The sequence below is a fragment of the Vanessa tameamea genome, chromosome 16 (genome assembly GCF_037043105.1).
Source record: "Vanessa tameamea isolate UH-Manoa-2023 chromosome 16, ilVanTame1 primary haplotype, whole genome shotgun sequence".
Classification (NCBI taxonomy): domain Eukaryota; kingdom Metazoa; phylum Arthropoda; class Insecta; order Lepidoptera; family Nymphalidae; genus Vanessa; species Vanessa tameamea.
In genome coordinates, this window is record NC_087324.1 from 8,082,413 (window position 1) to 8,104,340 (window position 21,928).

Genomic DNA, 21,928 nt, shown 5'->3' on the forward strand with positions numbered 1-21,928 from the left:
TTTAATATTATTCAGGTCAAGAACGGCTTGATGACGTAAGCAAAATCTCGTTAATTCTTTGTACGTTTCACAGAGAATCATAAATAAATAATTTTTAGTGCTATAATATTATTAATAATTCATAAATATTCTATCGAGCGTTAAATAAATTTACATTAAGAACAGTTGCACAGTACCATAGATAGGCACATTTAAGGTAAATGAAAATAGTAATGTGAAAAATATTACCATTATTAATTATGAAAAATAACATTTGTATTTTAAATAAGTATTTATATAAAACAAGTTTCTTTTTTTTTTTAAATTATCGAAACAATTTAGTTTACATAATAAATCACAATGTTACCAACATGTATAGTGCATAGATTATAGTATGTTTACGACTAGTTCCATGTAGGTGACCTCATCTCGGAGACATTATCATTATCAGGTACTGCGAACTACACTAACATATTGCATATGTAGACATTCGTAATCTCCTATCGATTAAATTTTTACGAAAGAAAATACGCCATAAATGTGTAAAAGTCTCGTGTGATATTAGAATATGTTATTGAATTAATGTTTATTTGGTAATCATCATTGTCCTTTACAATGTTTCATAGAGCAATAAGCTCATACAATTCATTTTCCACTAGTTCGAATAGATAATTATGCTGTGGTGAGTTGATTATAACTGCAACAGAGAACCCGTGTAACTGTTACTTTTATCTCACCAATAGAACATGATTTTATTATTTAAATGGCTTTTCTTGTCATTAGTAATGATTTGTATCGGTAGAACATTTTTGTATTATGATAAAATATATAGTAATATTATAAATTCGAAAGTAACTCTGTCTGTCTGTTGCTTTTTTTACGGCCAAACTACTGATCCGAGTTGGATGAAATTTGGTATGAAGAAAGTTTGATTTACAAGAAAAAGCAGGGTTACTTTTGTTATACTTAATACCTGTCGACCGACACCTAAAACGCAGGTGAACTACGGGCGACAACTAGTACAAAATATGTAAGATGTTACACAAATTGATCAATTTGGCACTTAATTAAAAAGTGACGGTTCTGATACGGACACAAGACGTTTCGGCTATAGAATTTATTTTCCATAAGTTCTGTATTTTTGCTCATCACGGGGGTATTTGTAAGCTTGTACTAATATAATTATTCATGTTCTCATTATAGTTCGAAGACTTTTAGCACGCGGCGTAACCCCCGACGCAACGAACGAAGACGGTTTAACTGCATTACATCAATGCTGCATCGACAATAACGAAGCCATGATGAGATTACTCCTCGATCACGGAGCAAACGTAAACGCGGAAGACAGCGAAAAATGGACTCCACTACACGCGGCAGCTACTTGCGGAAACCTAAATCTTGTTAGAATATTAATACAGCGTGGAGCGAACCTTCTGGCAGTAAACGGTGATGGAAACATGCCTTACGATATCTGCGAGGAGGAGAGGACACTGGATGCCATCGAAAGCGAAATGGCAGCTAGAGGAGTGACACAGGGGTTGATAGATGAGACCCGGGCGGCGACAGAGATGCAAATGTTGTTGGATGTCGACGAATTGGTCAAGCAAGGGATGGACTTAGACGAGCCGAGAGATAGCCAGGGTGCAACTTTGGTAAGTTGAAATTTAATCTGAAAATTAAAAGTTTAAACCAAAATATGTAGTTATTTAAAATATGGATCGTCTACCGTATTTCATTCTAAATTATGGTGATTGGAATTATTATTGTATTAGCCCACATTGCAATAGCCAAGCACTATTTATTGCATGTTAAATTAATAAAAGGAATTCATAAAAAATACGTTACAATTAAATTAATCAGACAATAATAAAGGAGTTACAGTTCAATTCCTCATTTAAATGGATAGGGTTGGTTAAATGTACCTATTAATTATTTTTAAGTAATGAAAAATTATTTGATACTAAAAGGAGACAAGTGTATTAAAACAACTTAGTGTCCACAGACATAAAATAAAAATAGCGTCAAATAATATGATATTAGTCATAATGACATCTGTCAAAGTTAAACCAAAAAAAGTGATTAGCTTAGACTAGCATTTCGGGGTTTTCTTATATTTCATACGAAAGTGCAGCGACCATACTAGTATTTTATCTTATTACTCATTATTATAACGAGTTATCCAAAGTATGTTTACTAAGCAAACTTCTAGATAAAAATCATTTGGCAAAAATATTTGGCAATAGTTTGAATCTACATTCCGAATCAGCGATAGCTTCTTAATTTTACAAGATTACTATTTGGGTGATTGTAAAATGTCGAATCAAAAGTGCTTATAAGAGTCTACTTTTTATTTTATTTTTACGCTTTAGCATAAAAGTTAATGTTTTTAAGTAAATTACTTTTCTTTCAAAGGAATGTATAAAAATAAGCCTTGTTTTGATGTACAAAAATAAGCAACAGTTCAGTACATTTTCCTTCTAAGGAATTACTCTGATTGACGTCACTGGACTCGTTTTCATTACTACACGCAAATATAAATCAATTGGTCTTGAAATTTAACACGATGTTCATATCAAGTTGCTTTTAATAATGAACTATTTTATCAAGTGTTTAAATTGACCACAATGAAATTGTTTATGATATCGTTCTAACTCTAGTAGATTCCGTGATTTATATTTAAGAAATTAAGATGATTTTTATGACGTAACAAATAAAAATTAGAAAAACAAGAAAATAAGAATGATATTGCAATAAATTTTATAAAGATGTGTAACAAATTTTAAGATTCAAATAAAGGCACGACAATAAGTATCCAATGACAAGCTTGGAACTAAGTTGTTTTCCGCAGTACAGTAGAGCGAACTGGCATAAATCGTCACGTAAGATAAAGGCGTTACGCCCTCTTCACGAGACCTTTAAGATGGACCTAAAGAGATGGTCTTTCTCTTGGTCCTTTTCTATTATATACGGTTTTATTCAAATAATTTTTTTCTTATTGTTTTATATCTTATCATTTGATTATTCTCAAAAGCTGTTTATTTATTTCATTGTGTCTGTTATTGAATACATAATATAATATAGAAAAAGTAACTTCGTTCCAACCGGATGTTCCACGAGATATCTTTTTCCTTTTCAACGATCTATTTTTAGTTTTTCGTTTTTCTAACAATAAACGCGAGATTTTTGTTTTTAATGCCTAGATAATCAGAATTGCGCTTCAAATCTGAGAAGTGCTAATATAGTTCTAACCACCATATATATGTTTAATTGATTTCTTAATATAACTAATTCTCGTATGAGTTAAAAATTATCCACACAAGATTAAAATTGTAAGGGCGCCTAAGCTTGAGGCAACAAGTTTGTTTAAATTGTTTGTTTTTATCTTCAGCTCCACGTGGCGGCAGCGAACGGCTACATCAAGGTGGTGGAGTTCCTGCTGGAGCACCGCGCGTCCTCCGACGTGGTGGACCACGACATGTGGCAGCCCGTGCACGCCGCCGCCTGCTGGGGACATGTGAGCGGATTATTTTACTCTTCGAGATAGATTGCTTTGTAGATTAATACAACTGTTGTGCAGACCTATTTGGGTCATTACTACCTACTCATCAGTTATTTTATCACCAAAAAGTAATACTTTATTTTTCTGTATTCTGGTTTGGAAGGTAAGTGATCCAGTGTTGTGTTATTATTTGCACGAGATACAACAAATCACAGAAGATGATGCCGGCGGCGCGATTGATGGCGTCAGAAGTTGTAAATATTTCTTAAGCGCTAATATCGATGAATAAAGATGACCGTTTACTATCAGAATAAAATGGCACATGTGCCTTCTGAACGAAATAAATTAAACAAAAATGTTTACACAAGGTTTGGTATCATCAAATTTTTATATGTACACGAATGGCGGTAGTGTTAATCGAAATGGCGTATTTTTAATTGTTCATTTAAAAGTGTTATTGTTGTTACAGTTAGAAGTATTAGAAGTATTGGTACATTACGGAGCTGATCTCAATGTAAGAAACAAGCATGACGAAACGCCAGCAGGTCTGTACGATGTTTCGGTTTTATTTAAAATTGAATTAAATTCTACAATACAAATTATTAATTATTTTCATAGGCGCATAGTATCCGTTAAAGCGGGCCCTCGGACAATCGCACCTACCTTTAGCTTAAAAATGAATAATGAATTATAAACCGTGATAATTTCATACACCAAAACAAATCGCTCGGAGCGTCGCAGTAACGCGCAGCTGGTTTCAGACATATGCGAGGAGGGCGAGATGCGCGCGCGCATCCTGCGCCTCGCGGCCGAGCAGGAGGAGGTGCGGCGCCGCGCCGCCAGCGTCGCGGGCGAGCGTCTGCGCGCCGCCCGCCGCTCCTCCTCCAGCGCCTCCACCAGCAGGTAGCTCTCGCGTTGCGATGCTGACAGTATTGTAGTGTACGGGTCTCGTTCTATGGTATTATGATCCGACGGTAAGCAGTCCAGTCCGGTCGAAATGAAAGGTCGGCCTTTACAGCACGTAAACTAAATTCGGAGGTGAGGAGAGTGACCTTTCCTAATTTCGGCTCGTTAATGAGTAATTTGGCGCAGTGTGTTTGCATAAAATTCAACTAAACCATTATACTAATGGTTTAGTTGAATTTTATGACCGGACAGGCGCCGGCTGATGCCACCGGTAAAATAGCGAGCGAAATAATCCCGGCATACTATCAAAAATACATTTTATAATTGAAGCGGATTGAACGATCTCGTGCTCCCCGGTGAAGGGCAACATCGTGAAATATATAGGCCAACCCAAAAAATGGCCGACACTTAATACCTGCCCGCCGCCGGCCTAGCGGCGCGGTACATAAGGCGCCCGTGTGCCCGCAGAGTGCGCTCGGTGCGGCGCACGTCGCTGCGCGAGAAGCAGCTGGCGGCCAAGGCGGACGCGCGCGGGGAGGCGCGCCTGCGCGAGACCTTCGACTCGGCCGGCGACGACGACTACCAGGTGACGTATTCGTTTACTTTGTCTCGTCGAACACCTATGACCCTTTTTTATGTCGCTGGAAAACAGCGTTTCCGCAATTCATATGATGTGGGTTGGTATGAGGGACTCGCCGAGGGAATACAGAGTAAAAAAATCAGCAGTACCCACTCTGCCTCTTCGGGGATCACTTGCGCGTGCTACCGTAACGACCTGAAGGTTGGCCCACGCCCGGGTTGGTTGTTTGTTTGTTTATGTGGACCTCCAAGATAGAGAGGTTCTCGCAGTACAAAGACACCCCGCCCCCTACTCCTGGTGACGCTTACGGCGTGAGAAGGTCCGCATAGTGCCGACGCCTTCTCCCCGATCTTCTTTGACAGTAAAATAAAAGTAAGTCTAAGTAACTCCTTATTAAACCAGCTATCTGCCAGTGGAAGTCCCGTCAAAATCGGTCCAGCCGTTCCAGAGATTACCCGGAACAGACAGACAGACAGACAGACAGACAGACAGACAAAAATTGTAAAAATTGTTATTTCCTTATATGTACCGTGTATACATACATATGCATTGCAGTAAAAAGCGGTTATTTTAATATTACAAACAGACACTCCAATTGTATTATATGTATAGAAAATTATAAATATTTACTAATTTTATAGTACGTAGTATTGTCGTGTGAATCGCTACAGAATAGCAAAGCGATGTGAAAGTAGCAAATTCTGTCCTGACCTTGATATATTGTCGTGCACCTGTCTGCCAGAGGAGCTGCACATTTGGCTCACTTATTAATATTATGCCATCGCGTTCCAAATGGATACATTACTGGCTTTGATGTCAGTGCCGTTTAATTGTACTGTATAAGCAAATTTTGATATTTAATCATTGTTAATAAAAACATAATGAATACTATTGGGCAATAATTTAAAATCTCGTACAGCTTAATTATTTCTAAAACTATTGGCAATTGTTACGTTACCTGCCACAACATAATTTTAAAAATATAATATAATTCGCTTTTTTAATTATCGAATGGTTTTAACTACTGGCGAATGTGATTGTAAGTTTATCTCCAATGTGAATAAAAGATAATTAATTTATAATATTTTGAACATAATATATACATTATTGATGTCATGTATTAAAACACATTTAAAATTTCGGATAGTAATCGTAAATCGTATCGTAAAGTTCCGATAAAGGTTCTAAGAACCCGCAAGAGTTTCAGTAAGAAGTTACTCTAAATATCCGTACTTGATTTTTGATTGATATCCTATATATAGTTTATAGTAAACTAATAATACTCATTCCGCGAAAATATATGATTCCTTTAATCAAAGAAGTTTCGGTATCTGAATAATTAAGAAAAAATGTTCGAGACCTCCTTTGTTATAAGCGGTAGTTTGGAGTAGCGTGTGAAATATATATATATATATATATATATATCCTATATAGTTACATAGTCATCGTTCGCGTATCATATCATTACATAGTGAATTGATCATTAAACTACTAAAATCAATATTCATAAAACTTATACGAGAATATGCAGTGCGTTTCGGAGAAGATTTTAGTATATACTATCACCCAAGTAGTTTCACCCGCTCTAAATTTACACTACATACGTGATAAACGAAAATTTAGTATTTTATCTGTGTGTTTATTTTATCTGTTAAATACCTTCTGTCAGTGATTTGATTGTCATAATTAAAATAATAATACAGTATTGAATGACACCAGAACGCTGATATATTGCAACTGGGTGTCGCCTTCTCTTTTTAGAGACAGTAATTGATATAATTATATCGTAACAAAATAATTGGTCGAGCTATTAATTTATCGTTTATACGTTTTCAATTTAATAAATGAAAGTTGAAGAATAATTACTTTGGTTTGATTTTAGAAATCTAGCTTGATATTAAATTTAGTTTACATACTGTACAACCGAGCAGTAATTCTTAGTGTTGTTGTTTTTCGATTTGAAAGGAAAGTGAGCCATAAATACAGGCACTAGAAGGTCCATAATAGCTCAGTTCCCATGGATGGTGACGCATTGGCGAATAAGGATGGTCGATATTTCTTACAGGGTAGCCCATAATAGCCGGTCTGCCTATATGTTTTAAACAAAAACGACTTTTTGATCGTGAATCATATGGCTATTCTATAAAGACGCAGAGATTTGTTGTCTCCAAAAGTTCGTATGAAATAGAAAGACGAAATCTTACGCTCTTACTACATCAAGTCTAAGGTCCTGTGATCTCTCTCCGGTCGGATATCACAGTTAGAAAGTGACAATACAAAGAGATTTGTAATGGAAAATAATTCGTAAAAAATTAATCAATTTGTCTCAATAATAATAGTATTTTTTCGGACCTTTATTTATCTTTATATATTCAATTATGTTGTACGTCTGTATGACATTGAACTTCTCACAAATGCCTGGACCATTTCGTGTGCCTTGGGTCCCTGGATGGCAATTAAAAAAGAAAAGCTTTTATTTCTGCAGTAAGAAATCGGGAAGGGCACCTAGTATGTAATTTAAAATACGTTACAAATATTAAAATTTATGATATTTTATTGCACGTATATATAACTGTAACTCAAATTAATCATTCCACAATGGACTTTCACAGAACATAAAGTTGACAGTAGATACACAATCGAATGATTTAATTAATCGTAAAATGGAATGAGTTTAATCTAAGAATTGAAAGTAAAATATATAATATATTTGATATATAAAGAATTTATTAATCTGGTTGTGCTTAGTGGTAATCTTCGGTTCGGCTTTTTTATCTTTATAATTAGACCGTCTTGTGCAGAGATGACATAAGATGACAACCCACATCAAGACTAATAAAACTTAATAAGATATAAAATAGAAAAACGGCGAGCGAGTTAAGAAAACTCTTTTAAATAATATGCATATGTCTTAATATATCTCATGTTTGGCGATGAACTAAAATATCATGTGAAAATGTACATATGACGAGTGAAATTCAAATTTATATACCCAGTACCTGGTCAATTATAGCATGCCTTAGAGTGACTAGAGACGAAGTTTTTAACATGATTCCAATATTCGATAAAAGTGACCGTGATTTTTATCAAATTAATGCAGTCTGATATAAGAAAACAACAAAAATACTTCTGAAACTTTCAGTTAATTTCCTCTTTAACCTGTGCATGCTTGTGTATGTTTACATATTTACTCTTAGCTCCGTCCTGATTCCCACGAGCATGACTCAGATTTTACTCTAGCTGTATATGAGTATATGTTTCTAAAACATAAATATTACCAGTCCAATAAATTCAATTTGATAAAATATAAAATTTATTAAGACAACTCTTAACTAACTTTAACACTGCGTGTTTTAATAAATTTATAGTTTATTCCAATCATAAGAGGACAGCCAATAAACAATATTTGACATTGAATTCACGGGATATCATTGGTCGAGATCTATGATATTCATTATGAATTATCGAAAAAAAAAAAAAACGATATAAGTAGTTAAGTGAAATAGTGTTGTTATAAATAAAAACATATTAATCAAGAACTACATTACAGCTAAGCTTTTACCAAATCGCATGGAATTCGTAAATCTGAGGTTGTTTGTCTTAATTCTTTCTACGATTACAATAGACAATAGGCATATTTTTTAAATCCTTAGAAATGGTTGCAACGGCCTTTAGACATTGTCACAAACATAAAAACCATTTGTAAATATAAATGTTGCACCAAGTTTTTTACGCATCGTATCCAAATATTTAATTAACATAAAAAATAATTGCGCAAGAGTCTCAACTCATCACATTATCATGTAAATAGATTATTTAAAAAAGAAGTAGCATGCCGTGAAAGGGAAAACTAATTAGCGTTCATCTAACATCTTGTAAATTACTTGATTGTGTAACCAGTTAAGGTATATTTTTTGCTCATTAGATGTTTTGTGAAATTCGTAATAATTTTATTGTTTGGTTAATATTTATACACTATCATGTAACGGATCGGAATGTTCGATTGTCATGTTTTTTATTTGGAAGGCAGACGGACTATTGATGGTAAGACATCATAACTGACCAAAGTCTTTTTCATATTTATATAATATAAAATGAGGCGATTATTTATTAATAACCCCGATAATACACTCATGGAATTAACTCATTAACTTCGTGGAAGGGCTTTGTGCAAGCCTGCCTAGGTAGATACACCCCCCCGCAGTCATCACATATTCAACGGTAAAACAGTAATTCTTAATATTTTTGTGTTCCGTTTTGAAAGGTGAGTAAGGCAGTATAACTACAGACACAAAGGACATGGCATCTCAGTTCCCAGGATAGGTAGCACATTGGCGATGTAAAGGATCTCTAATATCTCCATCAGGTGACCCATGGCCAGTCTATCTAGCAATTTTCAACAAAAAAAGAACAAAACAATATTTAACACTCACTACTAAATATTCACTTACAATAATCACTTATTTGAATCAAGGGAATAGATGGGAGGAATCAAGTGGAAAGTCGTTTTTGGTTTCATTCAAAGCGGTATACTAAAGTTATCATCGTTCAAACGACTGAGATTATTATACTAACACTATATATATATATATAATCTCTAGTAGTTATTATTTTTTTGTTGAAATATTCGTTCGCCGCATCGACGATTCATCCAGACGGAAGGCACAGTTAAAATCGTAAACAAACAGTCAAATTATTTTTGTTCCCTTTAGTTTTTAGTCGAATGATAAAACTGAAGGGAACAAAATGATTCATTCATCTCATACATCATTGTATGTTTTATGTACATAAGTTTAATTGAATAAGTACTTTTATACCAAATAACAGCTTTATTAATCTTATGTCTCCTAGGCAAAATCTAACTATTTATTCTCTCGGGGTGAAGGTGAAGTTGACTGGATCCACCTTAATAAAAAAATCAGTATCCTATTACTTAATATAATTGTAACAGATAGATATATCGATTAGTTCAGTTTAATATGAATATAAAACTAAATACTTTTATACCAAAAAGAGTTAAATAACAACCTTATCGATATTATGTCTCCTAGGCAAAATTAAACTCTCTATTCTCTCGGGATGATACGTATAGCTGATTTCCATCTCACAAGTGCAGATTTCCTTACAATAATTTCCCTCGCCACCGAACACCAATTAAAATTTAAAAACAATTGAAACATGAGCAATGGATAGAGTTTAATAACTAACCGTTGTTAAACTCTACACTTTAATATCAAAAGATTGTTATAGCTAAGCCTCTTATTTTTATATTAAATTATAAATGCACTTACCAATTCTGTAACCAATATTTTTGGAGATCGTTCCAAGAAATATAAATTTGCGATTTTTTTTATATATAGGTATTACTCGAATATGGTCTGTTCTCTACAAAATGCATAATGCATATGCTACAAACGGCATATGTAATAAATTATATAAAAGATAGTTGTAATCATTTAATGTTAAGATGAAGATGAAAAAATGTAATATTTCGAAACGACCATTTATTAATTCACTCCATAAAACAAGACTTATTTTTACATATTTCCGTTTAGATGGTAATATCAATAAAGTTGGCGGACGTGCGCGAGGAAATATTGAGATCTCGTATAGAACTAATTGGCAGAAAGTATGTGTTTAATTATAACTTTACTTATAACGTAGTTTTTGTATTCGGTTCTATTCTATATGTTGCTAAAATGAGTTCGCTTCTACACATCATAAACTTGATCTTTACAATTTAAACGTTGCAGCTTGTTCTACTTATGTTTTAATAATCATACGATTATACATATATATTGTTACACGAATTACATATTATAGATATAATATATAGCTCTTATACTATATTATATAAATAAGAGTTGTTTAAAGTGAAGCCGCAGGTTTAGCTACAGCGGCTTTACTCGCGGAATAATTTATAAAACTTTACCTATAGCACACAAATCATGAAACCCTCGAGGCGTGAATTGAAAAATGTAGCCTCTAGCCTTCCCCTGGACTCTTAACTAACTCAATATCACATTTGATCTAAATCGTTTCAGCGATTAAGCGTGGACAGGTTAAAAGAAGGCCAATAAAAATCGAACGTGTATAGTGTTATTTTTTTTAAATAAATGGTAAACAACAAACAATACGCGTATATTACAAAATGTTAAGATTCTATTAACACTAACGATTCTATGCATCTGTGATTACACTGATTGCTGCATTGCTTTAAGATCCTTGAAGGCTATAACGTTGTTAAATTAATTTTAATACTATTTAAGATTAGTGCTTCATATTTAACTGTAATTTTTAATTGGAAAGTTAGTTCAATCATACAATTTATTTCATTTATTTGGGATCAGCGATCATATGATATCTAATGATTTCATCAGTCATTCTTCATTTTAAATACTAGTTCGCGTAGTAGACTTTACCAAGGAGAAGCGACAAAACAGTTACTCTTTGTCACAATATCGCTACACATTTACAGCTTTATCTATTAAGTCGTCATGTCATTAATCAATTAAGTCTCATCAGTAAACAATCATGTAGTTCACTGATGAGACTAATATAAAGGAATGCTTAATATGGTGAATGGACCTTAATAAGAAAATCAATATTATTACAATGAATCATTTTAACAAGTAGTCAAACGAAAGGTGAATTAAACAAATAAGAATTCCCAACGATTCATGAAAGCATACACGTACTTGTATATTATGTATTAAATTATTTATTTAATATAACATGACACTAATGCGTGAAGTAAATAACTAAAACATTCCGATTAATTACGATTTAATGAATGAAACTGTTAAAAAAAATCATAATGCTCTGTTAATGTGATTTATTAAAGTGGGTCGTTTTTATGCTCCCGTACTTTCTCTACTTTCGACGCGACGCCGATATTAATTAACCGGACTTAGATAATTAATTGTTCACTCCGCCTATTTACTAGTACAAAGTAGTCATCATAAAATAATATTAAAATAATAGGATGACGGTCCAAATGTAAGCACTGTACCAATATCAGTAACACAACGAAATCAACATCAATTAACTTTTTAAACTGTTTTTTTTAAAGCCACGTAACAAAATATGCTAAGGAATTTTAATAGTTATTATTGCAAAATTTTAATTACTAAATGTTGAAATCGTAAATATAATGTCGTTTTGTAGTAATAAGTGTTCTTAGCCATTATTATGAACCCGATGTACGAATATATTCAGGCCCGTCTTAATCCAAGGTGCAGGGTGTGCCTTAAAATCCGAACCATGCTGATTTTTAGGAACCTCACCGGTTATGATCAAATTTTGGACCAATAGGTAAGGCGCCCAAGATCTCGTAAATATATTTTGAGCTGGATATACTTCGATATGTTTTGCAGTTTGTAGTTAATTCATGTTAATAGTCGGTAAAACTAATGTATGGTTTTCTAGAAATTAAAAATATGTTTAAAATTACTCAATACTAGGTGGCAATGATTGTATCCTTCGTCTTAAAATAAAAAGGAAGATGTCGTGTTATAGTTTAACATTATGTTTTCCGATCGCACTCTGTTAGACGCGTTTTTTTTTTCATTTTGTCTTTTATATAATTTTGATTTAGTTCAACAGATAATCTAGATTTGTTAAAATGACTTTCGTACAGGTACATATTTTTATTTACCTGTTTACGCAGTTTACGGTCTTTCTACATTATATTATATAATTTTATAGAATAGTATTCGATTAGTCGAAACTTTGTAACCAATTTTACCATAAATCATTGTCGTATAACATCGTATATTTATTTCAGAGCGTCACAAAAGTTACCGAGGTAATATATTCAAGAGACGCAGCCAATTATTTTAATTTATACTAAATAAATATTAAAGATTGTGTATATCGTAGGACCGTAGGGTCGACAAAAGCCAAAAATGTCGGTATTGAATCTGCGAATTTCACGTCGTCGGGCGGGCCGTAAAACTTTGAGCTGTTTGAGCTTACAAGGATATTAAGTGAGGCAATCTCATACATCAAGATGATCTTATTAGTACGGCTTGTAATGATCAGTTAATATATGTTATATATATATCAGTTAATTTTAGATTGCTCAACGCTTAACTAATTACACTGTTACCTTGCGCGTAAATTATACCAAATATGTGTATTTCGCTCAGTCGACATTTATGACCTAAATTACGTACACATAGGTATTAGTCGTGAGTAATACCTATCTAAAACCTTGACGAGAAGCCAGTTATTAAATGTTGTCAAGCACGCTTGAACTACATAAACGAAAGGAAAATTTAAACTTAAGGCAATGAAAACAACCTTATTTTATAATTAAATGGAAAATAAAACCCTGTATGAGGATTTATATGAAATTTGATAACGACACATTAAACAGTTCAGCTGAAATAAATACGAGATACGCCCGTTCCGTTGCACACATTGATTGACGACACATCACCTAAGTTTTCGTGCGATTTCCCTCGGCGGTTCGCTTCACGCACGGCGCGCGGCGGACGCACGCGCAGTCGGTGCGGGTCTCCCGCGCACGCAGTATGCAACGATCTTTACAGATAATGCATTACGATGTTCAAAAGTTTGTTCATATGCAATTTTATCAAAAAAATTGATATTAAGTGTTACGTGATTCAGTGATGATGTTTATAGGGATGTGCCTTTGATTGTCGAAAATGTCGCTCGATATAATGTTTTTGACAAACGATAATTTGCACCGTATGCGCAAGGAGCCGCAGGTGCTAGGTCTACGATACAGGGTACGTAATTATCCAAAATTAGATAGACGTTTAAATGGTCACATTTTCACAATTCAATCGTATATTTTGAAACCTATATTTGAAAAAAATTAAATAGTTTTATTGTTTTTATTATTTATATGTATAAATGAGATTATAGTCCGGGGGGTAAAGATGATTTTCGGTAATCATTTTATGCACCTTAATTTTATTTTATTGTGTTGGGTCTATATTTACGCTATATCATTTTAGACGAGATGATTTAACTTTTTGAATTTCTTTCATCACACATCCTGTTGCAACTTGAAATAATAATCCATCCCACACGCAATTACTTTAAATTTTTTAAAGCTGCCGCCCGGTCTGTAATACTTATTCGTGATTCGATTATAGAGTTGGTTCCTTCTACGACTATTCGTGATACATAATTTTTATCTCTTAAGAACTGTTTAGTAAACTAGTAATTATTAAATCACGCAATCAATGTGACTAGAAAAATAAAAATAAACATGACACTAAAGTATCCTGTTATGCTTAAATTTTGAAATATAAATCATGAATGAAAATGATTATAATTAAATCTAAATATTTAAAAAAGTAAAAGTAAATCCTCTAAATGACTCTGGATGGCATCATGGAATGGAGCACGTATGGCAAATTTTCATTCGACTGCCGAGCATGATCTGTATGATAAACAAACATTAACATGAAATTCAGTGCGTATGCCTGCGTTTGAACCTGCAATCACTGGTGATTCACGTATTGTAACAAGAGGACTATCTCGGTTCTTTAAAATAACATTCTTACTTACTGTCATTAGAGAACATGCTTTAAAACATGTTTTAAAATTCTAAGGAAATTTACACTAATTTAGCATTTTTTTAAAAGTACATTTCACACCCAAACTTATACACATTATTTAAAAACATGCCGCAGATTTGTAATTACGTCACTAAAAACTAAAAATTAGTAATGCGATTATTATATAATTAACCCTCATATCACTATATTAAGATACGGAACCGATAAAATAATACAAATATGCCTTTGCATTTTCTTGCATGGCAATAAGGTGGTTGTTGTAACGTAGTTGTAAGCAATGCCATTTTCTTCGATTAAGATTTTAATAAAAGTCTTCCTGCCGCTGCATATGCATGCAAGAATTAACTAAATTTATTCGTGAACAATTCTTGATTAAGAGTTTCTCATGAAGTCGGTTTTGGAAATTTCCTTGCATAATTCTTCAGATTATTTGCACATCAAATTTTGTTATTACAAATGCAATATACAGAGATATTTCAGTATTCGTTCAAATTTCCTCAATAAAGCAGTATATAATTGTTATTTGTTAAGAATATTTTAGAGCCGTCGCTTTATTCTATGTATTATTACTTGAAATATCGATAATAATTATCGTATTTTTATAGTATTTATTGTAAAGGGAAAATAAATTTTCAATTGATCACAATAAAAAATTTGCTCCTTTTCGCCATAAAAATTTACTATAATAACTTAATATTCAAACAAATAAAAACATTGTAATCGATAACTACGATTATAGTCTTACGATTATATTCTTCTCATATCGCTTAATGTATATCAAGTTCGTTTCATTAATTGCAGGGGCTGTCTAATGGCATGGAAAATGACCAGAACACGGCCAACATATCCGCCGATTTGTCGCATACTCGGTTATCAATTAGCTCGACGACATCTAATCAGAGTTGCGAGTCTGGAAATGTGGACTATGCCGTCCCTAAGCATTCATACAATCAAAAGGGAGCGCATAGATTAGACACAATCGATTCAAACGAAAACATCACCTTCAACCAACCCAAGATATCGAATCCCCTGTTCGGGGTGAACGCTGCATCGCATTATTCACCGAGCCCGATACACGAAACCAGTAATGACGGGAAACACTTCGAGCGATTACCCAACGGAATAAGGAAGGCACCGGAAGGTCAAGACAATGAAGCATTCAAAACAGAGGACGCGATTGACGGTAGGAAAGAGGTGATAATGAGCCCAAACCCGATCGCGATCGCTGAAGGTGGAACCGCGACCTACACCACAGACAATAATGGTAAAATAAATGTTCATGTCACCGTCATGATTAATGCAGGTAATTATATGCATCCTTACGAAACTCCATTTCACTTAAAGCACTATAACGTATACATGTAAGGCACAAATTTTAACAATTTATACGTAAAGTTTATCTAACAGTTTTGCACAGTGATGGTTTATAAATATATTCAAGTTTGGAAGTGGGGACAGTGCCATAGGAGGATTGTCTCTCGAGGATGCATATTGAGGCAAGCGGTCACCGGTTGTAGTTGCATGATTTGTGTACTTGTCTAGTGTTTCTTGTAGATGTTACGTTCGTAGTTGTTTCTGTTTTTTTTTTTTTATAAATATGTGCCGTTTGTAGTTAGTTGCATGATATATTTCTGTTTTTTAAACTCTGTATCCTCTTCACTGAACACGTTTATTTATCACCTTTCTAAATTTTTTCCTGTCCGTTGCTGATAGTTAAATGTTTTATTTTCTTAGTATATGTTTCATATTATAAATACTCCAGTTACATCACATTTTGTCAGTACTAGTAACACTTTCGTAAATAATAGCATTACTCTTATGCATATGAATTATGTTTAGTACATGCACGTGAAAGTAACGTCGCTGCGCAATTAAGAAACATCACATTCCTTCACAGTTATGCTTATCTCGTAAGAACTATACTTATAATGCCACTGTTTTCACAAACTCGTCCATTTAGTTGTAATATCCGACCAATAAAACTATTAATCTTGAAGTTTGCACCGAATTAAGAAATTCAACGTCTCACGCGGCACATTCGAATAAACATTGACCTAGTTTTTATACGATTACTATTTCTTACAACTTGTATGAATTTAACAATTCTTTTAACAATTCTATTAACGTATGAAAACAGTGCATTATGGTTGTAGCTGAAAACCAGGGATCGAGACAGAACTTGGTCAGATCTCTCATCAGACATTCGACTGTTACAGGAACATTAGCGGATTTGAAAAAGCAGCGAGCACAGATAAGAACGAACGGCAGTCCAGTGGAAAACAGCGCGAATTCCACAACGAACCACAGCCTCACCTCGATACCGGAGGTCGGAAAGCAGGAAACCCAAGTACAGATAAGTCCTCCCACTCTAACGCCCAGCACCGGAACGGTCCCGAGGTTTTCGGGGCACACCAGTGACGTCGTCGGCGATACGAAATCGCACCGGTGCTGTATTATAATGTAATTATCGATTGTTTCCCATCACTACTGTATGAGACCATTCGATGCGTACAAGTCTGATCGTCATTCCAAAAAGTAATTTATTCTGCGCTCGCTTAGATTATGTTTAATGTTGGGGCGTATGTCGAAGGGAGATTGAAGCGTTGACACTATATTTGTGATTCTATATCTGTAAAAAAAATACTCGTCCTGTCATGTCTTCTACGTTGAGATTACATTTTTAAATTTGGAATGGATTTGAAATATCTCAGAAAAATATTGTCTATATCATGAAATAAATGATGTACACAATTCACAAATATAATGTCCAATACTGTTAGTGTTCGTGGAATGAATATTGCCATTTTTGCTCACGGAGCAAGGGCTTGCCAATGTGCTAGAAACGTGTGATAATGTTAAGAGCTCAATGGTTTATATAATGTAATATATTATTATATATGGTTGCTATTGTTTTGATATAGTTAAAATATAGTATCGTTTGTGAAATTATAATTAGTGTTGTGTATTATTTTGTGGTTATGTCTATGTAATCAATAAACATTCCTGTTAGATCCATCGTAGAATATTATTTAATACAGAATTTAAAAAAGTATTATAATCATTTACGAAACTTGTATGAAATTTGTTTGTAATTTGCATTTATTTCTCTAGATATTTTAATTGAATATTATTTAAAAAGTGACGTTTTTGTTTACACATTTCGTACAAAATTATTTAAATATACAGTGTGAATATAAATTATGTCAAAATCCTTTGATTCATTACAAACTGTCCTTATGCTTATTTAAAAGTAATATTGTATAATCGTTATATTATAATAACCGTTTGTATTGTGTCTTAGCTCTATAGCACCATTTAATAACGTTACAATTATTTTATCTTTGAAAACAAATAGATCCATATCAATGTTAGTATTGAAATGCAATTATTTCATCCTAAATAATTTCGCAATTTCTATTTTCCATTATATAATTTTTGACTTATCGTAGAGATAAGTCTGAAAATATTTTTTTTTATGTATATATATAATGTTTAAAAACTATAATTCCAAAATTGAAAATTATTGAATAAATCTAGAATCGATCTTTTTCTTCCATGACAGATTCTGGCTGGATTTTTTTTCTTATATTACAATATTTATATAAATACAACTGACAACATCTAATATTCTTATTAATAAACGTGGATATATTTGAGCTATGAAACGATACTTTCAAATATATAACAAAAAAAAATAAGAAAGAGAAAAACATCAACACATTTAATTTAAACGTTTATTGATTAACAGACACAGATAATATAAAATATTTATTAAAATGTAAAATAGTTTTAAATTTCGATTTATTTCGATACTATATTTCTATTTCATGTACAATTTTTTATCTATATTTCAAAAGTATACAATTTTTTCTTAAAAAATAATTTGCAAACGAAAATGTTTTGTACTTCCTTTCAAAACGTTTAAGACTGGAATTGTTATGTAGGTGTATATTTTTAAAACCGGATCGTATGAGCAAATGTATGAAGCTTTTTAATAGTATAAAAAAAATACACAATATGACCCAGTTCAGAAATGTATCTTGTATTTGCTCTACGAATCGCTATCTTTAATTCTCAAAACGCAGCTGTTTGTTGACAGAGGGAGGGGGCCATGGCATTCCAGTGGAATTTTGACATCCGTGCTTTACAATAATATATGATTCTATATAAAAAAAAAACCTCGTAGACCCCATTCTAAACCCCCACTTAAACAATAATATTAGGTAAGTTTACATTTTACTATATTATGCATAAAGCGCGGATGTATAGCGTGCCTTTTTTCATGTTTCTCGTTACTGTTAAATGTTACAATTTTTCTGTCTTTAACTTATCGTATAATGTATATAATAATATTCATGTTTGTTCCGAAAGTAGTTCCGAAAAATATCTATATTTAAGTATAAATATTTATATATATTTTTTAAATATGGCACCATTAGACAGAGTATTACCATAACAAAAAATGCGATGTAATATTGTTGTTTTTATTTGAAATAAGATATACTTAAATTCCGTGAAATATGTTCATATCTATTTCCTATTACGTTGTCACTATTTATTCGCATTTTTTAATCATCGTTACGATCTATTTCTCGCTAATTGCTCTGCGTGCCAATTTTTCCAGCTTTTATCGTGTACACTTTTAATAATTTTAATATTTTTAATAACCGGACTTTATGGGTATTGTAGAACTATATATAAAAGTAACCTTTTGAAAAATTTAATAATTAAAAAAAAAGGAGTGAGATCATTCTATAAAATTCTAGTGTTCAATATCTGTGGTATTCCTTCATCATAATGGCAGCTTAACATTCCATTAAAGTAAATATATTTATGTAAATAAGCTTTTTGTAACGTATTTATCTCGTAGAAGTCATTAATACCCATCCATTAGTAATTCATTCGTCCATATCATAGTCACTAGTGTAGAATAATTATTTCGATAGTTTGTAGTGAGCGTCATTAGTACTTAAAAAGTACTTAAAGTGGAACGTGGTTTGGATGTCACGTGACGTCGCAAAAATATATCTAATGTATACATTGAAGACGAACATTTAAGCAATATACAATGGCCTTATATTATAAGCACAAAAGTTTTGATTGTTTTTATTTTCCTGCAGTATTATTTTACGGAAGCATTTTACACACCTATAGCGTTTTGTGATAAATTTGTATTTCTATATTGTTTTTTTTTCTTATATCAAAATTGTTTTTTTCTTAACAAAAATGTATCAAATTACTATTAGTATATGTATAAAAATTATAAAACATATCTTCATTAAGTAATGGTCTAGATAATTAGTCAAATTAAAAAAATGTCTTAACTCTGTATATAGTTCTTGGTAGTTTATCTTTAATTTTTGATTAACTAAATATGGCCAACCTTATTTAGAAGAATATTTATCAGACGTCATTAAAACTTCAAATGTAAATTAAATAATTAATGTATTCGCCGGGACTCACTAGCCAGTAACTGTAGGCTGGTCACCTATCCAGTGTTTGAAAATCCACGAAATGCACATATCTATTCGTGCAGTGCACGTTCCCGTGCTATAATTGCATCCCCAATTCTAGAGATCTTCTTTCAAATGTTTTTTTATAGTCATTCTTATTTTGTTTTTTAAAGAAAAACACCTGAAAGCCGTGTCGTCTTTTTATATGCGTTTTTTAAGCGAGAGATTTGTTTTATATCCAATTACTTTTGCAAATTATTATTAAATGCACGGGGTATTCAGTTTGAAGTGTGCTATGAAGTGTCAAGGACCACAGCGAGCCACTTATTTTCGGCAAATTCCAACACTGGTCGATTCGCTGCGAGCGAAGCACGTTCCTCTCTTCCACCTGATATTTTTAGTGCGAGTAACAGGCCACAGTTACGGTCAGCTCGTGTGTGAGTACCCGGCTTAAGATATCTGTCTGTATTCATATCGTCGTAACGCCTATACCTATTTTAGAAACAGATTTTTTTTTAAATATAATAATTGTAAATATTTACAATATTCTTAACGAGTGCCTCTTTGTTAGTCTTGCCTTGAGAATGTTATATTTTTAATATTTTAGAAAACACTCAAAAATTATATCCTTTCGAAAGTAGTAGGACTCAATGTATGTAAATATATCTAAAAGTTATTTTGAACTTCTCTAGGAAATCAGTAGTATAAATTGATGGTAAAAACATATTTTTGAATATTAATGTATGTTAGAATAGTCGCCTAAATTCGTTGCCTTGCCTTTTTGGAGCTTGCCGTTTTTTAAATTTATTAAGAACGTCTTATCAAATCAATTTTTTTTTTAAATCTTTAAAGCGTTATTAGTAGTAATGCACAAAGCCTAATTTTCTATAAATTTTGACAATTATATTTTTGTATCTGAACTTATAAGCGCATAAATGAAATAGATAATTGTTTTACAATAGCATAAATAATGTTAAAATTCTACAAATACCTACTACATAGAAAGTCTTGTCTATGGTTTTAAATATACTCATTAAAATTTTTACACATTACAAACTTCTCCAACGTAAGTGCTTTTATTCGAACACATATTACAAAACTCAACCTTTAAGTAGAGTGTCGTAATAATAGTTAAATATTTAAATGTTTACATAGGCTCATTATTGAATATTGTGATTTATTATTTAAAACATTGTACTTATGTATACTCTTACACTACTGTTTCATGATTGCGGTTGAGTCGGTACAAATTAATAAACTATTATATCTAATGCATATGTCTGTTGTATTTTTCATTAATATATTTAAAGTTCATAATAAAAAATGTAACTTAGTGACTGACTTTTGAACAGTAGTGTTTATTATTAAGGTGATTCCTAATATACTTAAATATTATATGAATAAATCAGTTGTTTTAATTATTGCCTTTTATTTATTATCAGTTTATATAAATGTATATATTATTTAAATAAAATACGTACCTATGTAAAATATTAAATTATTAAGAATATTGTTAAATAAGCGAGAATCGCTTAGAATTTATCGCAAAGATTGCCATTTAAGGGAAGCAAGGTATTACTACAAAAAAGAAATAGTATTATTGCACGCTAATAAGAATCAATTTATGACAATAAATTATACACAGCTGACTAAAGGGAGTAATTAAATTTTAAAATAATCTAAATTAATAAATTTAGATTATCTTAAAATAATTAAAAGTCACTATTTAATTGTGAAAAACGAATCCCTTAGTTTATAACGATTCGACGTATCATAGATTGTATTGGCCAAAATCAAGGGAGACTATTTTATTTGTAAAATATCGCAAAAGTGTGGGCGTAAACACAGCTGCACTCTATTCCCTAACTCTCAACATCCGAAGACGGTAAATCTGGCACGACTGGGAATATTTTAGGCACACTACTAACGTTACAGGATTTCCGTGCTTTCCGAA

The 21,928-nt window shown here is 32.4% G+C and overlaps 1 protein-coding gene across 3 annotated transcripts in view; it reads left to right on the plus strand.

Moving 5' to 3' along the window:
* The window catches only part of LOC113402906 (protein phosphatase 1 regulatory subunit 16A), a 36,120-nt gene extending 14,728 nt beyond the window's left edge, over positions 1 to 21,392 (plus strand). For 2 of the 3 annotated variants that reach the window (XM_026643262.2, XM_026643261.2), the window contains exons 4-10: positions 1,183 to 1,631; positions 3,368 to 3,493; positions 3,948 to 4,023; positions 4,240 to 4,381; positions 4,853 to 4,970; positions 15,323 to 15,824; positions 16,738 to 21,392. In XM_026643262.2, coding sequence (XP_026499047.2) covers positions 1,183 to 1,631; positions 3,368 to 3,493; positions 3,948 to 4,023; positions 4,240 to 4,381; positions 4,853 to 4,970; positions 15,323 to 15,824; positions 16,738 to 16,985 — 1,661 coding nt within the window. In that variant the 3' untranslated portion in view covers positions 16,986 to 21,392. The remainder of the gene's footprint in view (positions 1 to 1,182; positions 1,632 to 3,367; positions 3,494 to 3,947; positions 4,024 to 4,239; positions 4,382 to 4,852; positions 4,971 to 15,322; positions 15,825 to 16,737) is intronic. The other variant, XM_026643263.2, reaches the window with a different exon arrangement.
* The last annotated feature ends 536 nt before the right edge of the window (positions 21,393 to 21,928 follow it).